This window comes from Gavialis gangeticus, unplaced genomic scaffold (assembly GCF_001723915.1).
Source record: "Gavialis gangeticus isolate Ggan-Ray unplaced genomic scaffold, GavGan_comp1, whole genome shotgun sequence".
Lineage (NCBI taxonomy): Eukaryota > Metazoa > Chordata > Crocodylia > Gavialidae > Gavialis > Gavialis gangeticus.
In genome coordinates, this window is record NW_017729022.1 from 88617781 (window position 1) to 88641436 (window position 23656).

General features: G+C 40.2%; 1 protein-coding gene across 4 annotated transcripts in view; it reads left to right on the forward strand.

The window, feature by feature from the left end:
* The window catches only part of PTPRO (protein tyrosine phosphatase, receptor type O), a 332674-nt gene that overhangs the window by 289133 nt on the left and 19885 nt on the right, over positions 1-23656 (forward strand). For 2 of the 4 annotated variants that reach the window (XM_019515585.1, XM_019515588.1), the window contains 8 exons: positions 276-359; positions 4179-4214; positions 6878-6959; positions 8086-8176; positions 8623-8699; positions 12918-13052; positions 15351-15473; positions 17247-17401. In XM_019515585.1, coding sequence (XP_019371130.1) covers positions 276-359; positions 4179-4214; positions 6878-6959; positions 8086-8176; positions 8623-8699; positions 12918-13052; positions 15351-15473; positions 17247-17401 — 783 coding nt within the window. The remainder of the gene's footprint in view (positions 1-275; positions 360-4178; positions 4215-6877; positions 6960-8085; positions 8177-8622; positions 8700-12917; positions 13053-15350; positions 15474-17246; positions 17402-23656) is intronic. The other 2 variants (XM_019515587.1, XM_019515586.1) reach the window with 2 other exon arrangements.

Consider the following 23656-nt stretch of genomic DNA (forward strand, 5'->3'; position numbering starts at 1 on the left):
TCTCTCTCGTACTCTGTACAGTTATTTGCGCTACTGCTGGTATAGAATTTTACATTTGTGTTAGGTGGGTGTGAATTACTTCACAAGGTGCCAGGCCATGGAATTCCAGTTTTGTGGAAGCTAATAATGTCTATACCTAAGAGTAACAGAGAATTGTTATGCTTGTAGGTGGTTTGTGATATGCAGCTTGCTGATTTCCTGACTACTTCTGGTGGTCTTACTAACTCTCCTCACTTTTTTCATCTTCCATGTATGTTGCCTATTAATGCTCGCAGGCGTAGAAGTGTATTTGCTTTCCTAACTCTGCTACCCTCATGCCTATGGACTGATTATCTTTTGGCATTTTATATTAATCCTTGGTAAGTGATTCTATTTGTATTTCCATTTACAGTTGCTGAATAATGTTAACATTCTAATACATGACCAATGTTGCGCCATTCTTGTTGTTATGCTGATTTTCCACATACTGAATTGCATACTAGAGATGAAATATGTGGGTATCAAAGTACCTGCCTACCCACTTCCGTTCCCTTTTGCCTCTTTGTTTATGCTTCTTTTCATTTTCCAGCTTAAAAAAATAGCCTTGGGGTGGTCATAACACATTTCATAACTGTCCCATAAACATTTTTTTGTCACTTCATTACCAACAAAACATGGCTTCTGCTACTGAATGTACCCATCTACCGATTCCCTGATGTTGCCTTCTGCTGTTCTCTACTCGTCCTTGTTTGATATTACCTACCTGCTGGGATCCCAGTTACAAATGCCATTTGTCTTTAAATTCTGTTCCAACTGAAGTCTTGCTCCAATTCTGCTCCATTAAGGTCAATACGATTTTTTTATTACGATCAAAAACTGACCCAGAATCTATACAGCGAACACTTAGAGCTAGCGTTCCCCAACCATATGACACATATAGTGGGTCACATTATATAGCAAACATTCCATTTGTAAATAAAAAATGGATTTATAAATAATTTGCTTGATGTGATTAGTTGATGAATGGCTAATTGCTTACGTCTAACAGGCTGCTTATACCCATAGCTCCAGCTGACATGTTTTTAATGATCCATTACACATACTGATCATCTTTGTGGTATACTTATAATACATAGCGATCATTTATTAAGACTTTACTGATACTATTTTAATATCAAATGCAACAAAAATGTTTACTTTCTGGACAGGAGTTTGTCTTCCTTAAGATCTGAAATGTAGATCATACCTTTTGAGGATGGTACTAAAATGAAGAGACACTTTCTTTTTTAATGTTGCCCAAATTGTTCACCTTGACAGTAATTTCTTTGTGAAGTATCATTGCAAGGTTAGGTTAGCCACAAGAATATGTTAAATATGGCTTGCAGAGACCAATTATGTGTTGATGTGAATTGCATGTTTAAAAGAACTAATCTAATTTTGGAGTGGAGCCAGATGAAGTAACATGAATTGTTATTAGAAAAAGGGGCCATGTCTGATTCTGTGGCAACCAGGGGAGTTTTTGCCAGTGACTTCTATAAGATCTCTCCTATACATTACATATATTATGCAATTAACTGGTTAATCATACAATAAATTTAGACTATCCACACACACAAAGTAAGACTGGCAACAAGTAATTATCATGATAAAAATAACCATCCAGCTATAAAAAAACCAACCAGCTATAAAGTTAGTGCTTGAAAATGTGTAGCAACTCTATAGCTGGTTTCTATCCAGCTTTAATTTGAGTGTGTAGCAGGGCCCTAAGAACAGGAACAAACCCTACAAAACTGTCTGGGCCTTATTCCATTAACTTGCAGCATGTGTAGTTATTTTCATTGGTTCAAAGTGGCTGTAACAGGCGAACAAATCAGAATGCTATTATTTTAGAGCCAATCTGTACTGCTTTTTAAATAACTTCATGCATTGCAGGACAATGGTCAGTCAGATCTTCATTGTGTTAGACTATTCTTAATGGTGGGTGTATTGCATCTATGATGTAAATGGAATAATGAAACAAAACAATCTTACTGTTTTAAGTATCTAGATTGTTGCATACAATTTAGCTATGACATTTGTGAGCACTCAGCAAACCACTCCGAGGCAGAGACAAAGGACTATTTTGAAATACTGAAGGGTTAATAAACATTTTCTGTTTTTCTCATCAGATATGATGTCAATCACCTCCCTTATGGGCCAGTTGAAATGTTCCTTGGAGGAGATTTCTTAGAAATATTCGCATCATAAGCAGCACAGAGCTGTGCTAATTTATACTAGATAGATACGGCTGCAATTTGAATATTATTTTCATGAAAAAAGGGAAAAATGTATTTTTCATATGAAAGTATTTTAGCTGGAACTTCTAATTTTTGAAGTAATTTCAAGATAATTTTCTAGTGAAATAATTTCAATATTTTCATTTTGGTACAGTATGGGAAATTCAGGAAGCAATAACTTGTTCATTTAGTTTAGCAGGCCTGATCAGTATTTTCTGGCACAGGTTAGAAACTATTCAGGATGTGCTCATTTGTACATGAAAGTTGACTAGTTAATGTTGTTGCAGTTCTCAGCACTGATCACTTTTGTGAAAAATATAGGGAGTTTGTGAGATGTGCTGTAGTCTAACCCAGTAGTTTTCAAACTTTTTTGTTTGCATACCCCTTTACCTGCAAAATACTTCTGGGCATACCTCCTGCTTATACCTGACATGCCTCTGCATGTTCATTCCTTAGGACAGTGACTCTCAACCAGGGTGGTGTGGCATTCTGGGGTGTTTTGAGATGCTGTTAAGAGTACACAGTGTTAGCACTGTTAGGCATGCAAACATGATTTACAAGATAAACCTAGAGATTACAAACAGGAATCTGTCATGTTAAAGACATTCTGCCTAGATGTAGTCTTTAGTTCAGTTCTTTTGCAATAGAACTGCTCTATTATTTTGCTGTAGTCAAAAAACAAGCAAAAACTAAGAGCTAGCATTTTTGAGGGGTACCTCTAGTCTAACAAAGCTGAGAACCTCTGCCTTAGGAAGAGTGTTGAAATGCATGTCAATATGCGTCAATGCTATTACTCACCACATAATGACCAATCAAAAGTTCCATCACCATTATTAAAATTAGACATGAACCCCTTGGTAAAGAGCCATGTGCCCCAAGGGGCACACATACCCCAGTTTGAAAACCACTGCTCCAACTTTTTCCAAACAAACCTGAGCCCACACTTCTTACATGTAATAGTAAATAATATGATGGCGGTTAGCATAATGCACTTCTTAGTTCTTTTTCTTCTGGGATTATTTTCTGAAAGTCATCAGTGTATTTCTTCTGATCTGCCTCTAGCAAGTTATGAGCTTATCTCTGAATCATGAAAATTCAGCATATTGCATGACCAGCATGGTTTCTATGTGTGAGCATATCTGTCTCTGTTTTAAAAAGTCCATTCAAATTATCTATGGGACATTACTTATTCATGTTGAAATCAGCAGGATAATTATTACTGGCTTCTTTGTGGAAGCACTAGGTGACCCGTATTCAGATTATGCAGTCTAAATGAAATTTAATTTTGTCTAATCTGGGCTTGCAGAGGGAAAAGTAGGTTTCAAGGGTATCCCAAACCTAGCAGCCCAATGAAGCCAAATATATCTCCATCCTTTTGTTCCTTTAGCCCGAACGATGGCACTAGCTTTCCTCACACATAAAAACAAGGTGAGGCAGGGCCAAATCTAACTTGATCTGAAATTGAATACTATGCTGCACACCAAAATGGGGTATATCAGGAGCTAATGTGGCCTGATCTCCTCAGGATTATAGCAGGCTCAGGTGCATGATGTGAAATTCTAGCCCTAGAAAACTCAATGACAAAACTCCCTTTGACTGCAGCAAGGTCAGGATTTTGTCCAAGGTCTCTGAACACACTACCTGTTTGCATTGTCCTTGTCCCCAATTGCAGGTAGTTCCTTAGAACCACAAAGTGAAACTGTGAGCCTACTGAAGTCAATATAAGTTTTCCTATCAAATGCCGAGGGGCCTAGGTTTTACTCACAATCCTGACCTAAATTTTAAGAAAGTTAGGTAACTTAAGCACATTGAATTCTGATGGAAGCCTGCATTCAAAGATGGGAGCTTTGACAATGATATTTATTTTAAATCTAGCCTAGATAGTAAGTTAAAGTGAAAAAAAGCTGTGTTTTTGTTTTACAGGAGTAAAAATGGATTAAAGAAGAGAAAGTTGACAAAGTATGTGACATTTTTATATTGTTTTTTTAAAATGTGTCACATTAGACTAAAAAGTAGTGTGTGTGTGGTATAATACTGTATTGTATATTATATTGCATCATTATATTATAGTTACAGAGATAAAAGTACTTCATTCTGGCACATGATTCCAGAAAACAATTATAATATGTTTGGAAACAGATAGCAAATCATAACTACACTAAATCAAGAGTACCATGGATTTTATTTAATTTTCTCAGCAGAGAAGTTATGGTAAAATTGCTCCTGACTGGCAGTAAATTAACCATCATGGAAAGGATTGATTATCCTAACTTCACAATTTCAACAGGGCTTTTCCTTAGTAAAAACTGACAAACTGTGAAAAAAATGGAGAAAAGTCATTTATGTTACTACGGTAGTGTAACTGGGACATGGGGTGGGGCAAGGAAGAGGAGGAAGGTCACTGGGGCAGCAGCCCTGGGCCCTACTTTTGTGGAGGGGTGCAAAAATAGTCATTACAGCAACAGTGGCTGATCACCAAGGATCCTGGTTTTCTCTGATAAAAAAATCTCAAATTTGCTGATAAAACCCCCAAAATCCGTTATTAAAATTAAAGACTTCCCACACCCCTGACCCTGCTGGTGCCCCTCAGGCCATGCCCTTCCCCCTCTCTCTTTCCCCCTCCCTCCAGAAAGGGTTGGGGGTTTCCTGCCCTTTTTGCAAACCGCTCTTGCAGGCTGGAACTCAGCCTGCCTGCAGAGCTCTTTCCAAAAGCAGGAAATCTGCAGGTTTCTCTGCTAAAAGGTAAAATCCATTTTTCTCTGATAAAAACAGGAAATCCATGTTTTTCTCTGTTTTTCCATGGGAAATGGAAACCCTGGATCTCTGTTGATCACTCCATTTTGACTGGCACCATGGCAGCCCTGGGCATCATATGTCAGCCCAGGGTACAGAGCTGCCTGGCATGCCTCTTTATTACTGTTCTTTCCCCTTGATGTCATACTCTGGTGGCAGTTATTGCTGGTATAATAGATCATTGTTGCTAACCAAGAGTGATAAGATGGGCTCCTTGGGGCATATTGCTTCAAGTAAATGAAAAGATTTTTGTGTACATGCTTCATTCAGCATTTTGTAAATTAGAACATGATAATTAGGTGATAGAAACTGTTTGCCAGTATTTCATTATTCAGGTTATTAGTTTAATTACTCTGCCTTCATGTTCACAGGACATGTCTGGAGTAAGGGCCAGGTCCTCATCTGATGTAATCAAGCCTAGCTCTGCTGCAGCTAGACCAGTTTACACCAATTTAAAATCTGGCCCAATATAGCTATATGGCTGGGTATGTTGACACTCCATTGTCTCCAGTGGGAGTTGTGCTAGCATATACTAGAACAAAATTTGGCTTCTGATAGGAGCCACCTGCTCTTCTATAAGCCAGCAGTGTGAATAATCATTACATTGGGGCTCAGACATTTGTTGAACATATTTTACAGACCTTCTCTGCCCCAAATAAGGATCTGTTTGTAAAAGGACCCAAATGTGAAACCCATTAATGGCTTTCATGTTTACCGATTGTATGAAGCTTGAAAATGTCTGTTTATGATAGAGGTTTTCACCTGTGAAAGGAACTTTTTATGTCATTAATGAAGTCTAAATGATGTGCCTTTTCTGCTGTGGAAAATAATATCATCGTATTGGAATTAGAGCTGGGTCTGAACTATAGGCCCGGAAATGACCAAGCATTCTAATGATTTGAAATGTAAACCAAGATCTGGATCCAAATAAGCCATGCAGACTCAGTTTTTAACTGAAACAAAAATTTTGGTCAGGCCTATCTGTTTTACGGGGTTGGAAGCTGAGGGGGCAGCTTCCCCCACTTTGTCATCCATAGTCCTGCATTCTGTGTCAGCCAACATTTCTTTTGGCCTCAGTGGGTGCATCTACATGAGACATTTACTGTGGAGCTGACTAATTAGCTCTGTAGTAAACATTGTGCACTTACTTGTACACCTCTATTAGGCTGAAATAAACTAATTAACTCCACAGCAGGATAGTACTTGTAAATACAAGTACTATCCTACTGCAGAGTGTTTTACTCTGTAGCACCACATGTGTAGACACTGCCCAGCTGACTAGGTCAGGATGTTTCAGTGTGGGGGCTGCCTGCCAAAGCACCCTCATGCCCCAGCCAGCCCCTCTGCAGCACATTGAGCCAGGAAAGGAGCAGCCCTGTGCTGCCAGGTTGACCCCTGCGCTCCCTACCAGCTGGAACTGCTTTGACCTGACTCAATGTGCTGTGGTCCCAAGTGCATGTGTATACTCGGTGCCTGGGAGCAATGAATTCTTGTGTGGTAAACTCCAGAGTTTATTGCCTCTCATTAATATGTATGTGTAGATGCACCCAGTGAGAATTTTGCCTCACTAAGGAGTGCGGGATTTACTTTACCATCATGGATTAATTAACCCTAACAACTACAGCTCTTTGTATTGTCTATGAAGCTACCAGCATGAGTCAAATTTGTGCTTTTTAGGTACATGAGCATAAGATTTGTGTAAATTCTGTCCAGCTAGAATTATTCCATAGAGTGGAATATTAAAAAGTTGTATTAAGTGAACTGTCAGTGCTCCAAAACAAAGCAAGCCTGTCTAGAAAAGCAATCTCTCTTCTGTGTTTCTTGACAAGCCCTGTCCAGTTGGACGACTTCGATGGCTACATCAAGGACATGGCTAAAGATTCCGATTATAAATTTTCTCTGCAATTTGAGGTAAATATGTGGAGACGTCTTTCTTTCCTGAATGTTGTGCCTAAATTAAATATCTGTAAATATTAGGAATTTGTTAATAGTGTATTTTACTTTGTAAGTTTTGCAAAACTACAGGAATTTAGTGGTGTACTTGCGGTATTCAGGCTCATGTCTTTGTTCTAATATAGTGCTACTTAGCAGTCTAAGCCGAACCAGGTTTATTCTTAACTTGAAGATGAGGTGACAGCAACATTTCCTGGAGCACAGACACCATGAATTCATTGGTCTTGTAGAAATACTTTGTTTCCCCAATGTCCAAAAGTCAAATGTCAGGTGAGAATGAAAGGGAACTACCAATGCTGGTTGAAATTCTAGCTCCATTTAGTCTATGACAAAACTCCCTTTGACAGTGTCAGCAATACAGGCGCTGTTCTCCTAGACAGGATGTTTTGCTTCCTCTCACTTATGTTCATACATTGCAGAATATGTTAGATAGAATTATTTAAGGAAATTAATACAAATATATACACATATACTATATTTTTTCCCTAAAAGTCACATATATATAAAAGTTTCAAAAGCAACTGATATTTTTAAATACTTGAAGAATCTATCCCTTACTAAAGACTGACCTGGCAATCAAATGAATAACCTGTTCCAAAAAAGGTTATGTGGTTCCTGGCTTGAGACTGTATTTCATAATTCAGGGAGTTATCTTTTCACTCATTCTTTATGTATATAGAAGATGTCTGGACCAAGGACCAGGTCCTTAATTCTATGTGAGCCTCTGTGAGGAGTGACAGTAACAGCAGTTGCCATCTGACAGCTATTCAGTGGAATGAGTTTGGTAGATTAGTCCCAAATCACTACCTCAAGTAGAAGTAATTGTCAAAAATATTGATGGTCTCAGCAGGGCTCCTGCAAACTGAATAGGCCTGGAGTCTAAACCTCCTCCTACTCCTAGAGTAGGTGTGCGATACATTGATCTGAGCTTACAAGGGAACTTGCCATATCTATAATGCGGGTAAATTTGAGGTCTCTGGAATGTATCACAAGCATTAACTTCAAAACCAATTATTTTGCAAGTGTCTAAAATAGATTTCAAATTTTAAATTAACTGTAGCATTTTTCCTGCTGTCACATACAGGAACTGAAACTGATTGGCCTTGACATACCCCATTTTGCTGCTGACCTTCCCATGAATCGATGTAAAAATCGTTATACAAATATCTTGCCATGTGAGTACAGTGTTTGCAGATGTCTGCTAGTGTCTCTGAAGAGGTGGGGAAAAGAAAAAAATGTGGACTCATGGCATCTGAGTAGATTTTCCAGCATGTAAAAACCTGCTCTAAAAAGCACTCTCAGAAAGATACAGGGCAAGCCATGCTTTTTCCTAGTTTTAAAAGAAGGTAGCTTTCTGCTTTATATTAGCCATGATGGAAAATGAAAACTAATAGATCATTTCTACTGATGCCTTTCTTTCTTATTTTTTCTATAGTTTTAGTGAGATCCAAGAGGCAGGGCAGTTGAAGAGAGCTCTATGTTGCAATGTGCTATCCATGTGGAATGGACATTGTTCATTGTATTGAACACTAGCTGTCTACATTTTTTCTTTGTTATACTGCAGAGTGCTCCATGGCTTGTGATGAGTCAATGTCTCTACATTTTTTTTTCTTTTTTGCAGATGACTTTAGCCGTGTCAGATTAGTTTCAATGAATGAAGAAGAAGGTTTGGACTACATTAATGCCAACTATATTCCTGTAAGTTACAAGACTCAAATCAACTTGAAGATTAAAGACCTGCATAGGAAAATATTATACAGAAAGTGGTGAAAAAAGCAAAATCTCTTGACAGTTTTGTGACTATTCAGAAAGCATAATTCCAGCTTGACTCATTTTTTGTCTTTTGTGAAAGGTTACGGGGCTGATGAAAAGTGCCAATTTCATGAAGTAAATTTTGCCAGAGTTACACGCATCCCAGTATAGCTGGGAATAAATTGTTTGGAGCCCAAGGAGAAAGGTTAAATTCTAAACTGCTGTTCTCAGACTGTGGAGGATCTTTCCCAATACTTTAATCTATCAGAAATAAAGGCAGTGAGCCCCACTGTCAAAGTCTAGGCAAGATGCACATAGCACAGATGGTTGCAAAGATGGCTTCCATTTGCTCTGACCCAAGTGCTGTTCTGTACATGGCTTATTCCCTCCGCTGTGTGAACCAGCAGTTTAACAACTCATTGCAATACTTCATAAGACTTTTAGGGAAAAAATGAAGAACACTGTGTTCAGCAGAAACTATATGGGGAGTGTAATGCTATACAATGGAATTTTGCCAGGATATCAGGGGAAATTCTAATCTTGTGAAAAAGTGCTGTGGTTTCTTGAATAACTGTAAATAGCTAGCATTTCTGTGTTCATAGTTCTCAGCTGAAACAGCTCTAGCAGCTCATTGCCATATAGCTTCACGCAAGTCACTTGTTTCAATTTTAAAAGGGAAAAGCATTATTTGTTGCTGAAACAACACTACCACTTTGTGCTGACAGTATATTGACTTTAGTTATTTTCAAGATGTGGTAACAGCACAGACATAAATGATAAGGCTGCAGGCTCTATATGAAATAAAGAAAGGAAAACATGCTTCTGATACTTTAGGTCCAAAAACTAGTGTGACAATTTTATAATAGCTAAGTAGACATTATAGTCTTCTCTTCTGCAACTGCATTCTTATGCCTTAGATCAAGGATATCAAAGATCCAGCCCATGGAGCCCCATCACCTGGCCCCCAATACTGTTTAAGCCCCCAGTGTGGGTTTAAGCTGACCCATATGCTGCTGGAACAGCCCTGCATACAGGGTCTGGGATGTGCACCACCTGGCACCCACTGTGGGATCTGCCCTATATGTGCCACCCACTCTAGGACTCACAGCACAAATGGTGCCTGCCCCAGCTAGTTGGTAACCCATTCCTCATGCAAGAACCTTGTTCCCATCCAGTCCAGGCTGCATATGGCACATATCCTGGACCAGCTGGGCGGTCACTGTGCGGTATGGTTCCTGGACTGGCAAGAATGGGTGTCACATGCAGCACAGGTCCCCAGGTAGCTGGAGCAGGTGTGTGGCACAGTCCTGTATTGGGTTGGGAAGAGGGTGCCCAGGGCAGGGGGTCAGACCCAATGACCTACTGAGGTCCCTTCCAACCCTAACATCTATGAATCTATGAGGAAACAGCATTTGCACTAGATCCAACATGCGGGGAAAGGGATGGGGAGTAGGGAGGTCCATGGGCCTGATCCAGCCTGTGGACCATGCTAGCACCACTCATTCAGCCTCCAGGGTTTGACACTAGATTTATTTAATTTTGCGAGCAATTATATTACAAATACAAATATTTTTCCCAGTTTATCTTACAGATATAATATGTTAGTTTTGGGTTATCTTGATGATTGCTTTCCTACTGCTTAACTCATAGAAGTTTCATCTAAAATCTTAGGATTAAAGATGATTTTTTTGGTGGACATAAAAATGTACCACAACAACTCTATATACTCCATACAAAACAAAATTATATGTCAGTTATAGTCTGGCATAGCCATAGCCCAATTTATATAGGAACATACTGTGTCTTGAATGTATCTTTCATATTTTTTCAATCTCTAATGACATGAAGTAACCTTCCAAACTCAGCTCTCCTAACAAAGATCAGGAAATGTTGTTAACTACCAGAAGCTAAAATAGTATCTCATTACATCTTGTATTATTTACAATGTGTCTTTTCTACAATAAATGTGCCAAAAATCTTTACAAGCTGGCAGAGGGATAGGAATAGGTATAATTTGTTTCAAATGCATTTCAGGCTTAGTAAATTACAACTGCTTGAAGACCTTTTAAGCTTATGGCTGTTAGAATAAGACACTGTTTTAGGCATCAGATTAAAGGATTTTTTTTTTAACTGAGTTAAACCACAATGTAGCAAATATATATTTACATTCTCCCTCATCACAGCTCAGCAGACCAACCCCTTCCATTCAATTCCATAATTAAAATAATCATAGATGCTGCTTAATTTAAATGGTGGAATAAGCAAAGTATAAGGATAGTTATTTTTACTTCGGCACCTAACAGAAACTTAAATTATTAAACCCCTGAATTTATTTTCATTGTTTAATTTTTACACTTCTTTCACTTTGGACTGAATTTACTAGGTCAGTTTTACCTTTTGTCAGTGAACAACTTCAATTTTCAGGTTGTCCTATGGTAATTGGTCTCAACCTCCTTAGAAATGTTTTGGTCTACAAAAATGCACTGAATTACCATATTTACACAAATATAAAATAATCTTGACTATAAGACAGACCCCCAATAATTAGATTCTATACATGGAAAAATTATAAATTTGCTGTAAGTGTCCAGGTATAGACTCTAATTATTGGAAGAATGCCTTGATTTTGTGACCTTTCCACTGCTACAGCAGGGGAAATAAACCTAGGGAGTCAGATAACCCCCTTGCCCTCTGTCTCCCCCTCAACTTCTTCCCCCTGCCCCCTTTCATCCTTTCTCTCAGACTCTGATCTCCCTGATCACATGGAAGTGAGGAACACATTTAAAAAGACTGATCTTGAAATAAGCATACCTGAAGTAAGTTGCATATAACTAAATGATTACAGGCACCCATAGACTTAATTAATCCAGAATTGACATATTTTGCCTTTTTTTAAATGGTTGCAAATTTTAGCACAGGTACTTCATAAACACGCTTTTAGGCAGAACTCTTGTACTGACATAAATATAGTACTTAAATATAGTATAAACTATGCCTGATATTAGCCCAAAGCCAAGATGGTCATGATTTACCATTGAGTTCATTAAGCTGGGCCCCAGCAGAGTCAACAGAGTTTTGAGGCATGGTGACCCCACAGCTCAGCACTACTCAGTATGTGTGTGTACTCCAGAAACCCACTAAAAGGATCCATGTGCTAGTTAGTCCTCCACTCAGAACTGGAATAGGAAGTTCTTGGCATGAACCCTAGGATCCTTCAAATATTTACATACAGGTGAGGTGCAGGGCAACCTGGTCTGACTGCACCTCATGCATGGTGGGACCTCACTAATCAAATGAAGCAAAGTGGGCAACAGAGGATTCTGGGTAAATTGTTTGGGGCCCCATTTGGTGATGTTTGCTAGGCTTTTAAGCCTGCTGAAGAAACAGGGATGATTGGAAATGGGAAAATAAGGTGCAGCTTGGCTTTAGGAGTGAAGATGAAGTAAAAATGTATTCAATATAGTGGCTCACCATGACTTTAAAAAGAGTCAGCTCTGAGGAAGATTATGCACAATGGGCACTATTGTGCATCTTATTCAGGTGGACTGTACTAAATTGCTGTGGTAGGTTCCCATCATCATATTGAATGTAGCATTTCTGGCACCATGGGAGGAGTGCGAAGGTTGGCTTTGGTTCTCCCAGCATTGACTTGGTATCATAGTACTTCTGGTGTGGGTACACACACACACACACCCCTGTTCCCATCAATATGTTTGCCCCATATTGACCATGTGTTTTATAGTCATGCTTAGCACTGGCTGCACTTAATCACTTTCATAGGTGTTTTCCATTACTAAGCACATACTGCTTTTGGCAGCAATATAATGATAGACAGTGTATTTAGACAAGAGGTTTCCATGTATGTGATTGTAAGAGGAGAAGTTTTTTTTTCCTTAAGCTGACTGAGGGGGAAAAAACCTTGTCTTGTATTTGAGTAAGTATAGTATATTTTAAAAATCATTAAATAGTTCTTAACATGAAGAAACTGCTTGAAGTATAAATTGATTTTTTGAACATTCAAAACATAGCTTTATAAGATGTGTGTACACATATTACCTACATATACATATATACAGGCACACACAGAGAAATAATATACTCGGGAAAATATATGTTCTGAAGGGCTTGTGAAATGAAGTATATTACATTGCATCTGTTTTTTAGGGCTACAACTCACCACAGGAATATATTGCAACCCAGGGGCCATTGCCAGAAACAAGGAATGATTTTTGGAAGATGGTCCTCCAGCAAAAATCACAAATTATTGTTATGCTCACTCAATGTAATGAAAAAAGAAGGGTAGGTAACTTAATCCTATGTGCATTTTGAAAGGAAATAATTAACATCTGTGGGTTTTTGTATTGTTTTCAACACCAACAGATCTCATAACATGAGATCTTCAAAGTCATTATCCTCCAAAACTCCCAGCAAAATCAATGGGAGACACTAAGTTAAACTCATAGTTTGTTGGGTTTTTTTCTGGATTGAGACCATTTTTGTTTCTTGTACTTGGTGCAATTGTCTGTCTATTCTATCTGGTTAATACTAGAATATAAATAGATTATTTTAATGATTAAACATCTTCAAAAAAATTGCAAATTTTCATGGTGATGGGTAAGAAGTACAGATATAATTCTGCATCCACATATGAGTTTCCTGAAGTTCTTGTGTAGTGGCAACTGTCAGTTGACCTTGGTCCTATTATTAATACAGTTAGCAGATGTACAGCTGACTACAGTGGTAAATACATATCCTTTAAAATTATTAAGGTTCAATGAGAATAGTTAAAAAGTCTAACTATAAACTAAATTGTCCAGGGAACTATTCATGTTTTGAATCCAGACTGGTAGCAAACGTAAAATTGTCACTGTCAAATGGCTCTTTTCTAGACTTTCTGTAATAAATTGGTAATCCCAAATTAGTACCTACTTTATGTATAGTTATCCACATAACCAAAGCACAAGTATATGTTACTGGTGTTGTAATAACTGGGGCATCAACAATGTTTAGCTGTGTAATAGTGACAAGCTAGGTTTGCTTTTTGTTTGTAATTTTTTCCCCCATAATTGAATGTTAAGTATAACAATGCAGGTAATATAGCATGTCCATTCATGTGATCCTGGATATGATAATAGATAATAACTTGGTGTTCTCAGTATGCTGCTGACACCCAAATGTATATTGTTCTTCCCCAACTGATCTGACAATGCAGTTTAGTCCCTAGTTAAAACAAGGGCATAGGTGAGAGCTAAAGCTTATCCACAGATGGGACATTGTTACTGGCCATTCTGATTTTCTTGAGGTTTGACTCTTGCAGCGCACTGGGGTAGAACAGAGTAGCTTGCTTAGTTAGTGGGGCACCATACTGGGTGCTCCAGGTTGTGCACTGGCTGTCCATTGGTCTCTGGAGACTTTTGTACAGATGCTTGCTCTGGGCAGGATTATCTCTAATCTGTGTTACCTGTCTTGAGTCGCATTAAGGTGTAGCAACGTTAAACTACACCTTAGTGTAAACATTGTATCCATCCCATGTCCCCCACTGGCCTGGATCAGGCTGCTGCCCCTTCTGCTGGCCTGAACATGTGAGTGCTCCAAACTTGAGCTAGCACTAACATCGATCAATGTTTGTGCAGCTCTCAGTGTAAGATGTAACAAGGCCCTGAGTGATTGTTTCTCCCCCTTTGCCATACTGCCACAACTGCAGTCAGCTCCCCTTTATGCAACAACCAGCTAGCTCCCTGTCATTACAGAAGAGAACAGGAAGCTGGCAGGAGTTTCCTCTGAGAAAATCTGGACCTGCTGTCCCCTCCACACGCATCTGAAATGGCTCAAATTGGTGCCCTTACTGGGCACACTGCAAAAGTTGTAAGACCAGGCCTGGAGAAGGTGAAGGTGTATTCCTTAGACAATTGACACATAAGCAGCTTATCCTGTGACCCTTGCTAATACCTGCCTTTCCATGCAGATCTTGAGCATTCCCCATATTTTCATATGCACAGCATACCTATCCATGCACAGCACATTCATCCATGCACAGCTGCCACCTGCAACATTGCTCTGTGTTTTATGCCTTGAGTTTCATGTCTTGTGTGTCCTGAGGCCTGACCTCATGAAATGGGTTTAGGGAGACTCCATGGAATGTATTTTAACACCTACTGAGGTTTCGTTGTATTTGCACGTACTGTATGATTATGGTCTCTGGAGCTTTGATGGGTGGTTTTATTCTTTTAAGCTTAAATAAGTACTACCATTTTTCTTTACATTATTGGAAAGCATATTTTTGTTTCTTTACATGTTTAATCTTATTTATTAGATTTTGGCATCTTCTTATTTTGAGGCTACTGAAACTCCTTCCTTCAGGGAGTCAACTACCTACAGAGAATCTAAGAGCTTCCATTCTTTTCCCATAATGACACCACTTTTCAGAAGCACATATATGCTCCATTTCTGCTGAATGTTTATATGCATCTGAGCTTGAGACCTGTCACAGCAAATTTTTTTCATGTGCTTAAGTGCTGTGTAAAATTCAGTTGTGTTACTTTTCAAACCTGAGGCTGAATACTTTTTGATTGAACTGCTTTTTCTTTTTCCTTCCAGGTGAAATGTGATCATTACTGGCCTTTTACAGAAGAGCCTATTGCCTATGGGGACATCACTGTGGAGATGATCTCAGAGGAGGAACACACAGACTGGGTTTATAGGAATTTCAGAATAAGCTATGTAGGTGAAACTGAACAAAGTACTGCTGTGTAATTGGGGGGGGTGGGGGGAAGGGCATCCTGTAAAAATGTTATCCCTAGCACCAATACTCCAAAATTTGGGGGGCATTTTAGATCTGTAATTTTGGAGAAGCCAGTAAAAGAGAGAGGGACGAAATACAAAATATATGTATTGGTTTTGATTCTACATTCCCCTGAATTACAAACGGTGTTCAAAATTCAAAGGTCAGAGGATTGGACTCTTGTTCTTCTAGGCATTCTTCACAAGAACAGAAAATAAAAAGCTGTGGCTTTAATTCAGTTTCTAGTAAACAAATGTCCATATCACAAAATCTGACACTGTGATTTTCACACCTGCCAGCTTGTAGTGCAAAAGAGCAATGATGGTGCCCTGACTAGACATGTGGGGATTTCAGCAGGTTCCTTAGCTAGCGTAGAGCTGACAAAACAGCACATGGTAGAAGTGAATCCTATGGTAGAGTAAGTATTGACTGGGACTTCTAGTCACTGCTGTAATGCAAATAATTATGATGATGCTTCATTTGGAGATCATATTTAAACAGTATTTCTTGTTTGCCTGATATATCAAAGGGTGGTCCTTTTATCATTCATAAACAGTTCAGGACCTGGAAATATAGAGGTTGAACATTATTGTTTGTAAAGCAGACAACTGAAATAGTCTCAGCATTTTCTTAATGGCATGTCCTAGCAATGATGAAATAGAGTTTAACCCATTCCCTACTGCTGCTGTAATAGAACATTTTGCTGCATTATCTGGAAAGGCAAAAAAATGGGAGTTTACCATACATGTCAGTCTTGACTTCCTGTGCTTCACACTCAAAGTATCACAGTGGACCACATCTAAGGATAAGAGGGACAAGCTCAAGAATATTAAAAAAAAAAAAAACTGAATAAACCCCCCAACCATTCAGTTGTCGTCTTGGCATTTTTCTCTGTTTTTGCATACTTTTTGTTTGGGGGTCAGCAAATCCATTTGTAAGATATTTTCAGCCTGGTCAAGACTGGACTGTACTTCAACTTTCACAAAAACATGAAGTTTCCAAATCAAAGGGGTTCAAATATCTAAGCTTTCAAGTGTTTTCTTCTGTCTCCCAATATTTTGAATTGCACGTGTAACTGGAGAAACCATGACTCGAACTAGTGCATTAAAAAGGATGCTTGCTCTAATATAGTTTTGAACTTCATTCTATGGAAACGTACAGCATTAACTATATGCCCTTTAGCTGTTAAGAAGCTGTCCTTAGAAGTCTCAAATCCAGATCGGTGCTTTGTTAAGGTATTTCCCTGGCCTATTGCTCCTTTCACTTAGAGTTAGTAGAAATTTTTGAATGGCAAAGCTTTTTCATTAGAAGTCCTTTCTCTCAAATAGTGATTTTTCCATTCTGTCCCCTCCCCCTCAGAAAATTCATTTTTATTATTTTTTGTTATTTTCATTGAAACCTGAACATGAAAAATCTGGTGTTTCTGGCCTTTCCCTTTTTGCATGGCAAAATCAAAAGGAAAATGATAAGGGAAGGGTAAAAGGAAAAATGGGGTAAAAGAATGGAGAAAGTAGAAGCTGCAAAATGATGCAGTTCATGATTGTAAAAAAATGCAGTCATTTCTTCTGAATGCTAAAGAACAGAAATTATTTTGAAAAATAAGATCTTTACCACTTTTACCATTTGCATTTATAAATGTGTTTGTCAGATTGAATGTGATTACATGGAAAAAAACTAATTGGGGTATGGTATTATTTTGTTTTTCCCCACAGGCTGATGAGGTGCAAGATGTGATGCATTTTAACTATACTGCCTGGCCTGATCATGGTGTCCCCACCACAAATGCTGCAGAAAGCATCCTGCAGTTTGTACAGATGGTCAGACAGCAGTCCACAAAGAGTAGGGGGCCCATGATTATACACTGCAGGTAAATGCTTAAGATTCCACTTTCTTTCATTTTACAATATTTCAAATGCATTATCATTGACTCAAGAGGGCTATCATTTCATATTATAGCTCCAGTTGTAAGGATGTAGTTATTGCGATACATAATTTTTCAAAGTTGAGTGTTACAGGCCAGATCTTTAGTCAGCATAAATTGGAGCAACTTCACTTGAAGTCAGCTGGGCTAATTTACATCAGCTAAGGGACTTCCTCTGCTGTATTTCCCTGTTCTGTTTTTTGGAAGTCAGATATCACGTGTGGCATTTCCCTGAAAGAAACTATTCTATACAGATCTCTCTGAGATCACTTTACTAATGTGATCTCCTAACATTAGTAACAATAGTAACAACCAGCTCTTGTACAGCATATGGTTTTTCTTTTCTTCTGGACAGCATTTTTATATAGTGTTAGAATGGCTTTAGTGTGTCATCTGATCTTTTGCTAGCACACTGCTTGACCTCTTTGAAAACAGCAGCTGTTTTCAATGATTGTGTGTATACCAAACTGATTTCTGATCCAACTCCACTTAAAAAACATCTATGATTTCAACTCACAATGTGTAGAGTTAAGTACAGATGGTCAAAAAGCCCAGGGCCAAATCAATTCAATCTTTGCAGGTTAGTCTAAGCTGTGTAGATTGGGAAGATAAGCAAGTGAGCAGACATTCACTTTTGATTCTGGAAATGCAGCCACCCACCTGCAGCTGTTCAGGTCAGAAGCTGGGGGCTCTAGAGCATGCCTCCCTGCTCAGCTGGAGCAAACAGCTTGGGCCCAACCTTAACCTGCCCACCATACAAGGGGTGGGAGGGTTTGCAGGGGAGGTACAAAGCATCTTGGGATGGTGGGGACTGAGAGTTAACTTTCAATATGGAGGGAATCTGGGACAGAAGTTCAAAAAATGTATTTAACCTAAATTAGGTATGTCCAATACTACATCCATCCAGGTTTATCTTAAACTGGTTCTGGCCATTTTAAAAGTAGTTTATGTGCACTGAAATTCTGTTGTGTTACAGATTTGAGCTGGTTTCTGGTTATTTATACCAGTTTATGTGTAATTTCTGTCCCTAGCTCAAGTGTATTTTTAGGAGATTATCATGGGGATATCTAGGTAACACCGAATCTGAAATGAAACAGAAGCTTCCAAAACATCTCTGACACTAAATGAAACTATCCAAAATGTTTCAGATGTTTTGGAATGTTTCAGAGGTCCCCCCCAGGAACAGTCCAGCACAGCCCCCACAGCCCTCCTTTAAAGTGCCGGGAGACTAGGGCCAGGCAGGGGATAGGGCCTGGCATGGCAGCTATGGGGGCTTCTGCCACAGCTCCCCCCACTGGGGCAGATGCAGTCACAGCCGAAGGAGCCATGAGAGAAGCCCTCATGGCTGCCCTGCCCAGCCTCAGCCTCCTAGCACTTGGAAAAAAAAAAAAAGAAAAAAAAGCCCCACACTCACCGGCTGCAGCAGTGGCTACTGGGGCCTCTGAGGGCTCATGGCGGACCCCCCCCCACACAGCACAGGACAGCAGGGATTCCCACCCCCCCTTGGCAGCCACATGGTAGCTGTCACATTGCACAGGTGAAGTTCGACTCGGCAGGATACTGCTCACTGTCTGGGAGCTGGGGCAGCTCCACCTGTCAGCTGGAGCCTGCCACCACTCAGCTCCAGTGGCCCCACCTCCCAGACAGCGCACGGTGTCCTGCCCAGCCGCACTGCACCTGCACAATGCAACAATTGCTGCATGCATGCCAAGTGGGGGGAGGGGAGGTGATCCCCACTGGCCCATGCTGTTCACAAGCCCCCAGATGCTCTGCCACAAGCCCCAAGAGGCCTCAATCACCACTGCTGCAGCCGGTGAGTGGGGGGCTCTTTTTTTTTTTAAACTCTGCACTCACCTGCTGCAGCAAGCAGTGATCAGGGCCTCTGGGCACTTGTGGCAGAGCACCATGGGGCAGTGGGGATTGCCCTCCAACCGCTTGGCACCTGAGTGGCAGATGTCTGGGAGCTGGGGCTGCTGTGACTGAGCCAGCTGACAGGTGGAGCTGCCCCAGCTCCCAGACAGTGCCTGGCACCCTGTCAAGTCGTTCTGCACCTATGCGACATGATAGCTGCCACATGAGTGCCAAGCAGGGGGGTGATCCCTGCTGCCCCCCACTGCCCTGCGCTTTGTGGGGAGGCTCTGCTGCAAGTCCTCAGAGGCCCTGGGCACTGCTGCTGCAGCCGGCGAGTGCGGGGCTTTTCTGTTTTCTTTTTTTTTTTAAATGCCAAGAGTCTGGGGTTGGGCAGGGGATGGGGCCAGGCAGAGCAGCCATGTGGGCTTCTCCTATGGCTCCCCCAACAGGGGCAGAGCCAGGCACAGCTGGAGGAGCTGTGGGAGAACTTGCAGCTGCCTGGCTGTGCTTGCCTCTCCCCAGCTGATCCAAATCTCCAAATCAGTGCTGAAACAGCATCAAAACTCCAAAACAGATTCAGCCAAATCAAAATGGAACAACAATTGGAAACACTGAAACAAATCACTGTCCTCCAAAACAATTGAATCCAAAACGAAACATAGTACCATATAGGGCTGCACGAGGCTTTGGACAGAGCTTCAGATCCGGAGAAGCTTTGGATGCTTTGGGGTCCAAAGCAGCACATCCAGGTTGAAGTGCTGGCTCGTTCGGCTTCCTGCAGTGGTTCAGAGCTGCCTTGGAGATCCAGCCATAGGGTATAATGGGGAAACAATAAAATATTTATGACTTTGTTGTTTTTTTGTCCAATTTGGATGACCTTTTAAGGAGTGGTAGACTCTGCAGAGAGTATGAAGCCTACCAAGTTTCAAAAATATCGGTATAGGGATTTGGGGAGAACTGTACCCCAAATTCTTGACAGCAAAATTCATGTCACGTCTAGGCGTTACAACATATCAGGGTAAAAACTGCAGGGGTGGTAGCCCTTATTGATATCACAAAGCCTGCCAAGTTTCAAGAAGATAGGTTTAGGGATTGTGGGGCAACTGTACCCCAAATTGTTGAAAGGAAAACTCCTGTCATGTCTGTGTAGTACAGCACAGGGGGATCAAAACTGCAGGGGTGGTAGCTCTTATTGAGGCCACAAAGCTTGCTAAGCTATAGGAAGATTGGTGCAGGGGTTTGGGGGGAACTGCCTCTCAAGCTGGGGACAAGCAAAACTCGTGCCATGGGTGCTGTGGGACTGACTGTGTCTGTCTTGGGGCGGGGAGGGGAGACACTGCTGCAGGCCTGGCTGCTGAGCTGCTGTGTTCCCAGTTACCAATCAATCAATCATAATTCACTCCTGGACCAGGGACTCAGACCAGCTCAATACACAGGACCTAGCTACTACATAATGACTTAACGAGCAGCAATTAGCACCTACAAAACCAGGCTAACTCTTGGCACCAGTTTTGCTCATCAGCAGCTGGGGTGCAGGGCCCCAAGACCCCCCTGCACCAATCTCCTGCACAGCTGGCAGGCATCACAGCAGGGGCCACCATCCCTGCTGCGCCTTAACATGCAGTATCACCCATGGCATGAGTTTTGCTTGACCACCCCTGCAGGTTTCACCCCCATGTTGTAACACACAGCCATGACATGAGTTTGCCTTTCAAGAATCTGGGGTACAGTTCCCCCCCAAACTCCTGCACTGATCTTCTTGAAACTTGGCAGGTTTCATGCTCTCTGCAGAGGCTGCCATCCCTGCAAGTTTCATCCAAATTGGACACACAACAACAAAGTTATAGATATTTCATTGATTCCCCATTATACCCTATAGCCGGATCTCCCGAGGTGGCTCCGAAACTTTGAGCTACTTCGGCCGAATTGAGGCGGAAACCCGGTCCGGAGCTCCAGATTGGATCGGGGCCACCTGAAGCAGCTGGATCTGAAGCCAGATCAGATTGCTGCTGACTCGCACAGGCCTAGTACTATACTGTATGGACATAACCTCAAAAGCCCCAGCTGCAGCTTTTTCATGACTGAAGTGTTTGGCACTTCCTGTTCTGCACTTTATACACTAATTTCTTTATATAAAAATTAGTATATAAAGATTTATATATCATAAGCTGGAGCTAACTTAATCAGATGATGAACTGCAGCTCACAAAGCACGTGTGTGTGTGTGTACATGTGTATGTATGTATGTATATATATGTGTATATGTGTGTGTATGTATGTATGTATGCATGTTTTATATATAACACACATTCACACAAAATTATATAAATTAAATTATACACATACACACACATACATATTGATATATTATATTTCATTTATATATCAATATATTGATATATTTAATTTAGATAACTTAGTCAATAAAGTGCAAGTCTACCCTGCTTGCTGCTTGACTTAAGAGTAATACAGCTAACTATGACTTGCAGTCAGATGGCAAATCCTAAGTGACAGTGACATTTCACAGCAAACAGCCTTTTACAATAACACCGCTTCAACTTCCTTATGATATTTCTCACCCTCTCATTAGTAAATCATGCCACAGCAGCATTTTTTATAATTACCGGTAGGGCTGTGCAAAATTTCGCCAGCCGTTTCATTTCGACTTATTTCGAGGTCAAAACAGCAAAATTGAAATGAAATAAAGGGCTTCAAAACAGCCTCAAAACAAAACAAGGCTAGTCAAAACGTTTCAAAAGTCAAAATGTTTCGACCATAGCACTGGGGAAGTCAGTCCAGCTGAGGTGAGTTCCCATCTGCAGCACTATGGATCTAGCACCAGGGTATCTAGCCTGTCACTGGCTGATCTAGCGAAACATCGAACCAGAGTCGAAACAACCTCACTGTTTCAATGAAGCAAAACGCAACAGCTGTTTCAAATCAAAATGAAATTCGATATGAAACACTGTTCCGCTGAAACCTTGAAACTCAAGGTGAAACAGAATGGTACTGTTTCACACAGCCCGAATAGCCAGGCATGTAGCCTTCCCTACACAAGTTACTAAGTAAACTCATGGGGAGTAAAGTTGCAAGATTGAGCCATAATGCAAAACAGAGGCAGATACTGTAGGCTCAAAGAAGGGACTTATATAAAATGTTTTATTTCTTTCATTACCTATGCTCAGCTCCCCTGTTCCATGCTTACTTCACAATATGTACCAGTAATGAAACATAGGAACACAAGTGTACTATATTATCTTTAATAAAGATAATTCCACCTGTAATGAATATACTCTGTACTATAACAAACTAGCTACAAATATATATCATAGTTATGGATGAAAGTAACCACTACAGGGAATCAGTAAAAAAGAAAAAAAATACCAATACATTATTTTGTACACCATTAAAATTAATCTCAAACTTTAATGCAAGCATGAAATTGATAGCCTATTACTGAATTCATTAAACTGAGTTTCATACATCTATTTTTACATCTAGCAGATTTGTGATTTTTTTTTAATCACTTCTGTCAAATTCATGAAATTGGATTCATTAATTCATGAGCAGATATCTGTCAAAATAATTAGATTAAGAGCCTCTCATTGGATTCATGAATTTGGTATGCCTCATCTGTCAGATGCGTGAAATCAACATTTCTTTTGGATTAACAAATTAAAGTTTAAAAACCACCAACTAGCTCATGAAACCACTTGTAAGCTACCTTGAGCTGAACTATTTATTTTAAAGGCTTTCAATGGTTTCATGAAGAACCTGATGAAGTGAAGCAGTACAAATACACTAAGGATTGAAACTGTAGCTATAAAGAACTAATTTCAGCCACCAAAAATAAAATAAAGAGCTAGGTATTTACATGAAATTAGGTATACTTTCTGATAGAAGGAGAACTGGTCCTAAATATCTTAAGCATAGACATACTTGTCCACTAGAAGTTTGAGGTAAAATCTGAGTTCAAAGCAGTGTATCCTATTGGAAGCCATCTCATGTTTCCGGAGTAGGTGTCCTGGATCATGGTACCTTCTACCCAACAGGTCCACATGATCTAAGGATATGTATCTGTAGTGCAGAGTTCAGCAGGGCCTTGACTGCTCTACTGTCACTGCAGGAGTAAGTGAACAAAGTGGGGGTTATCTTGCAATAAATGTCCTTCCAATGTCCCAAGACTACTGTAGTTCCATTGTGTCTGCCTATATTGTCGGTCTGAAGACGCCTTTAATGAGAACAGAGACTTTTTTTATTTCTTTGTTCATAATCCATTTTTTAGAGTGGGGCTGGGGAAGAAGGGGGGGGGGGGCTGCAGGGGGGGGTTGGTGCATAGTCCAGTATATAA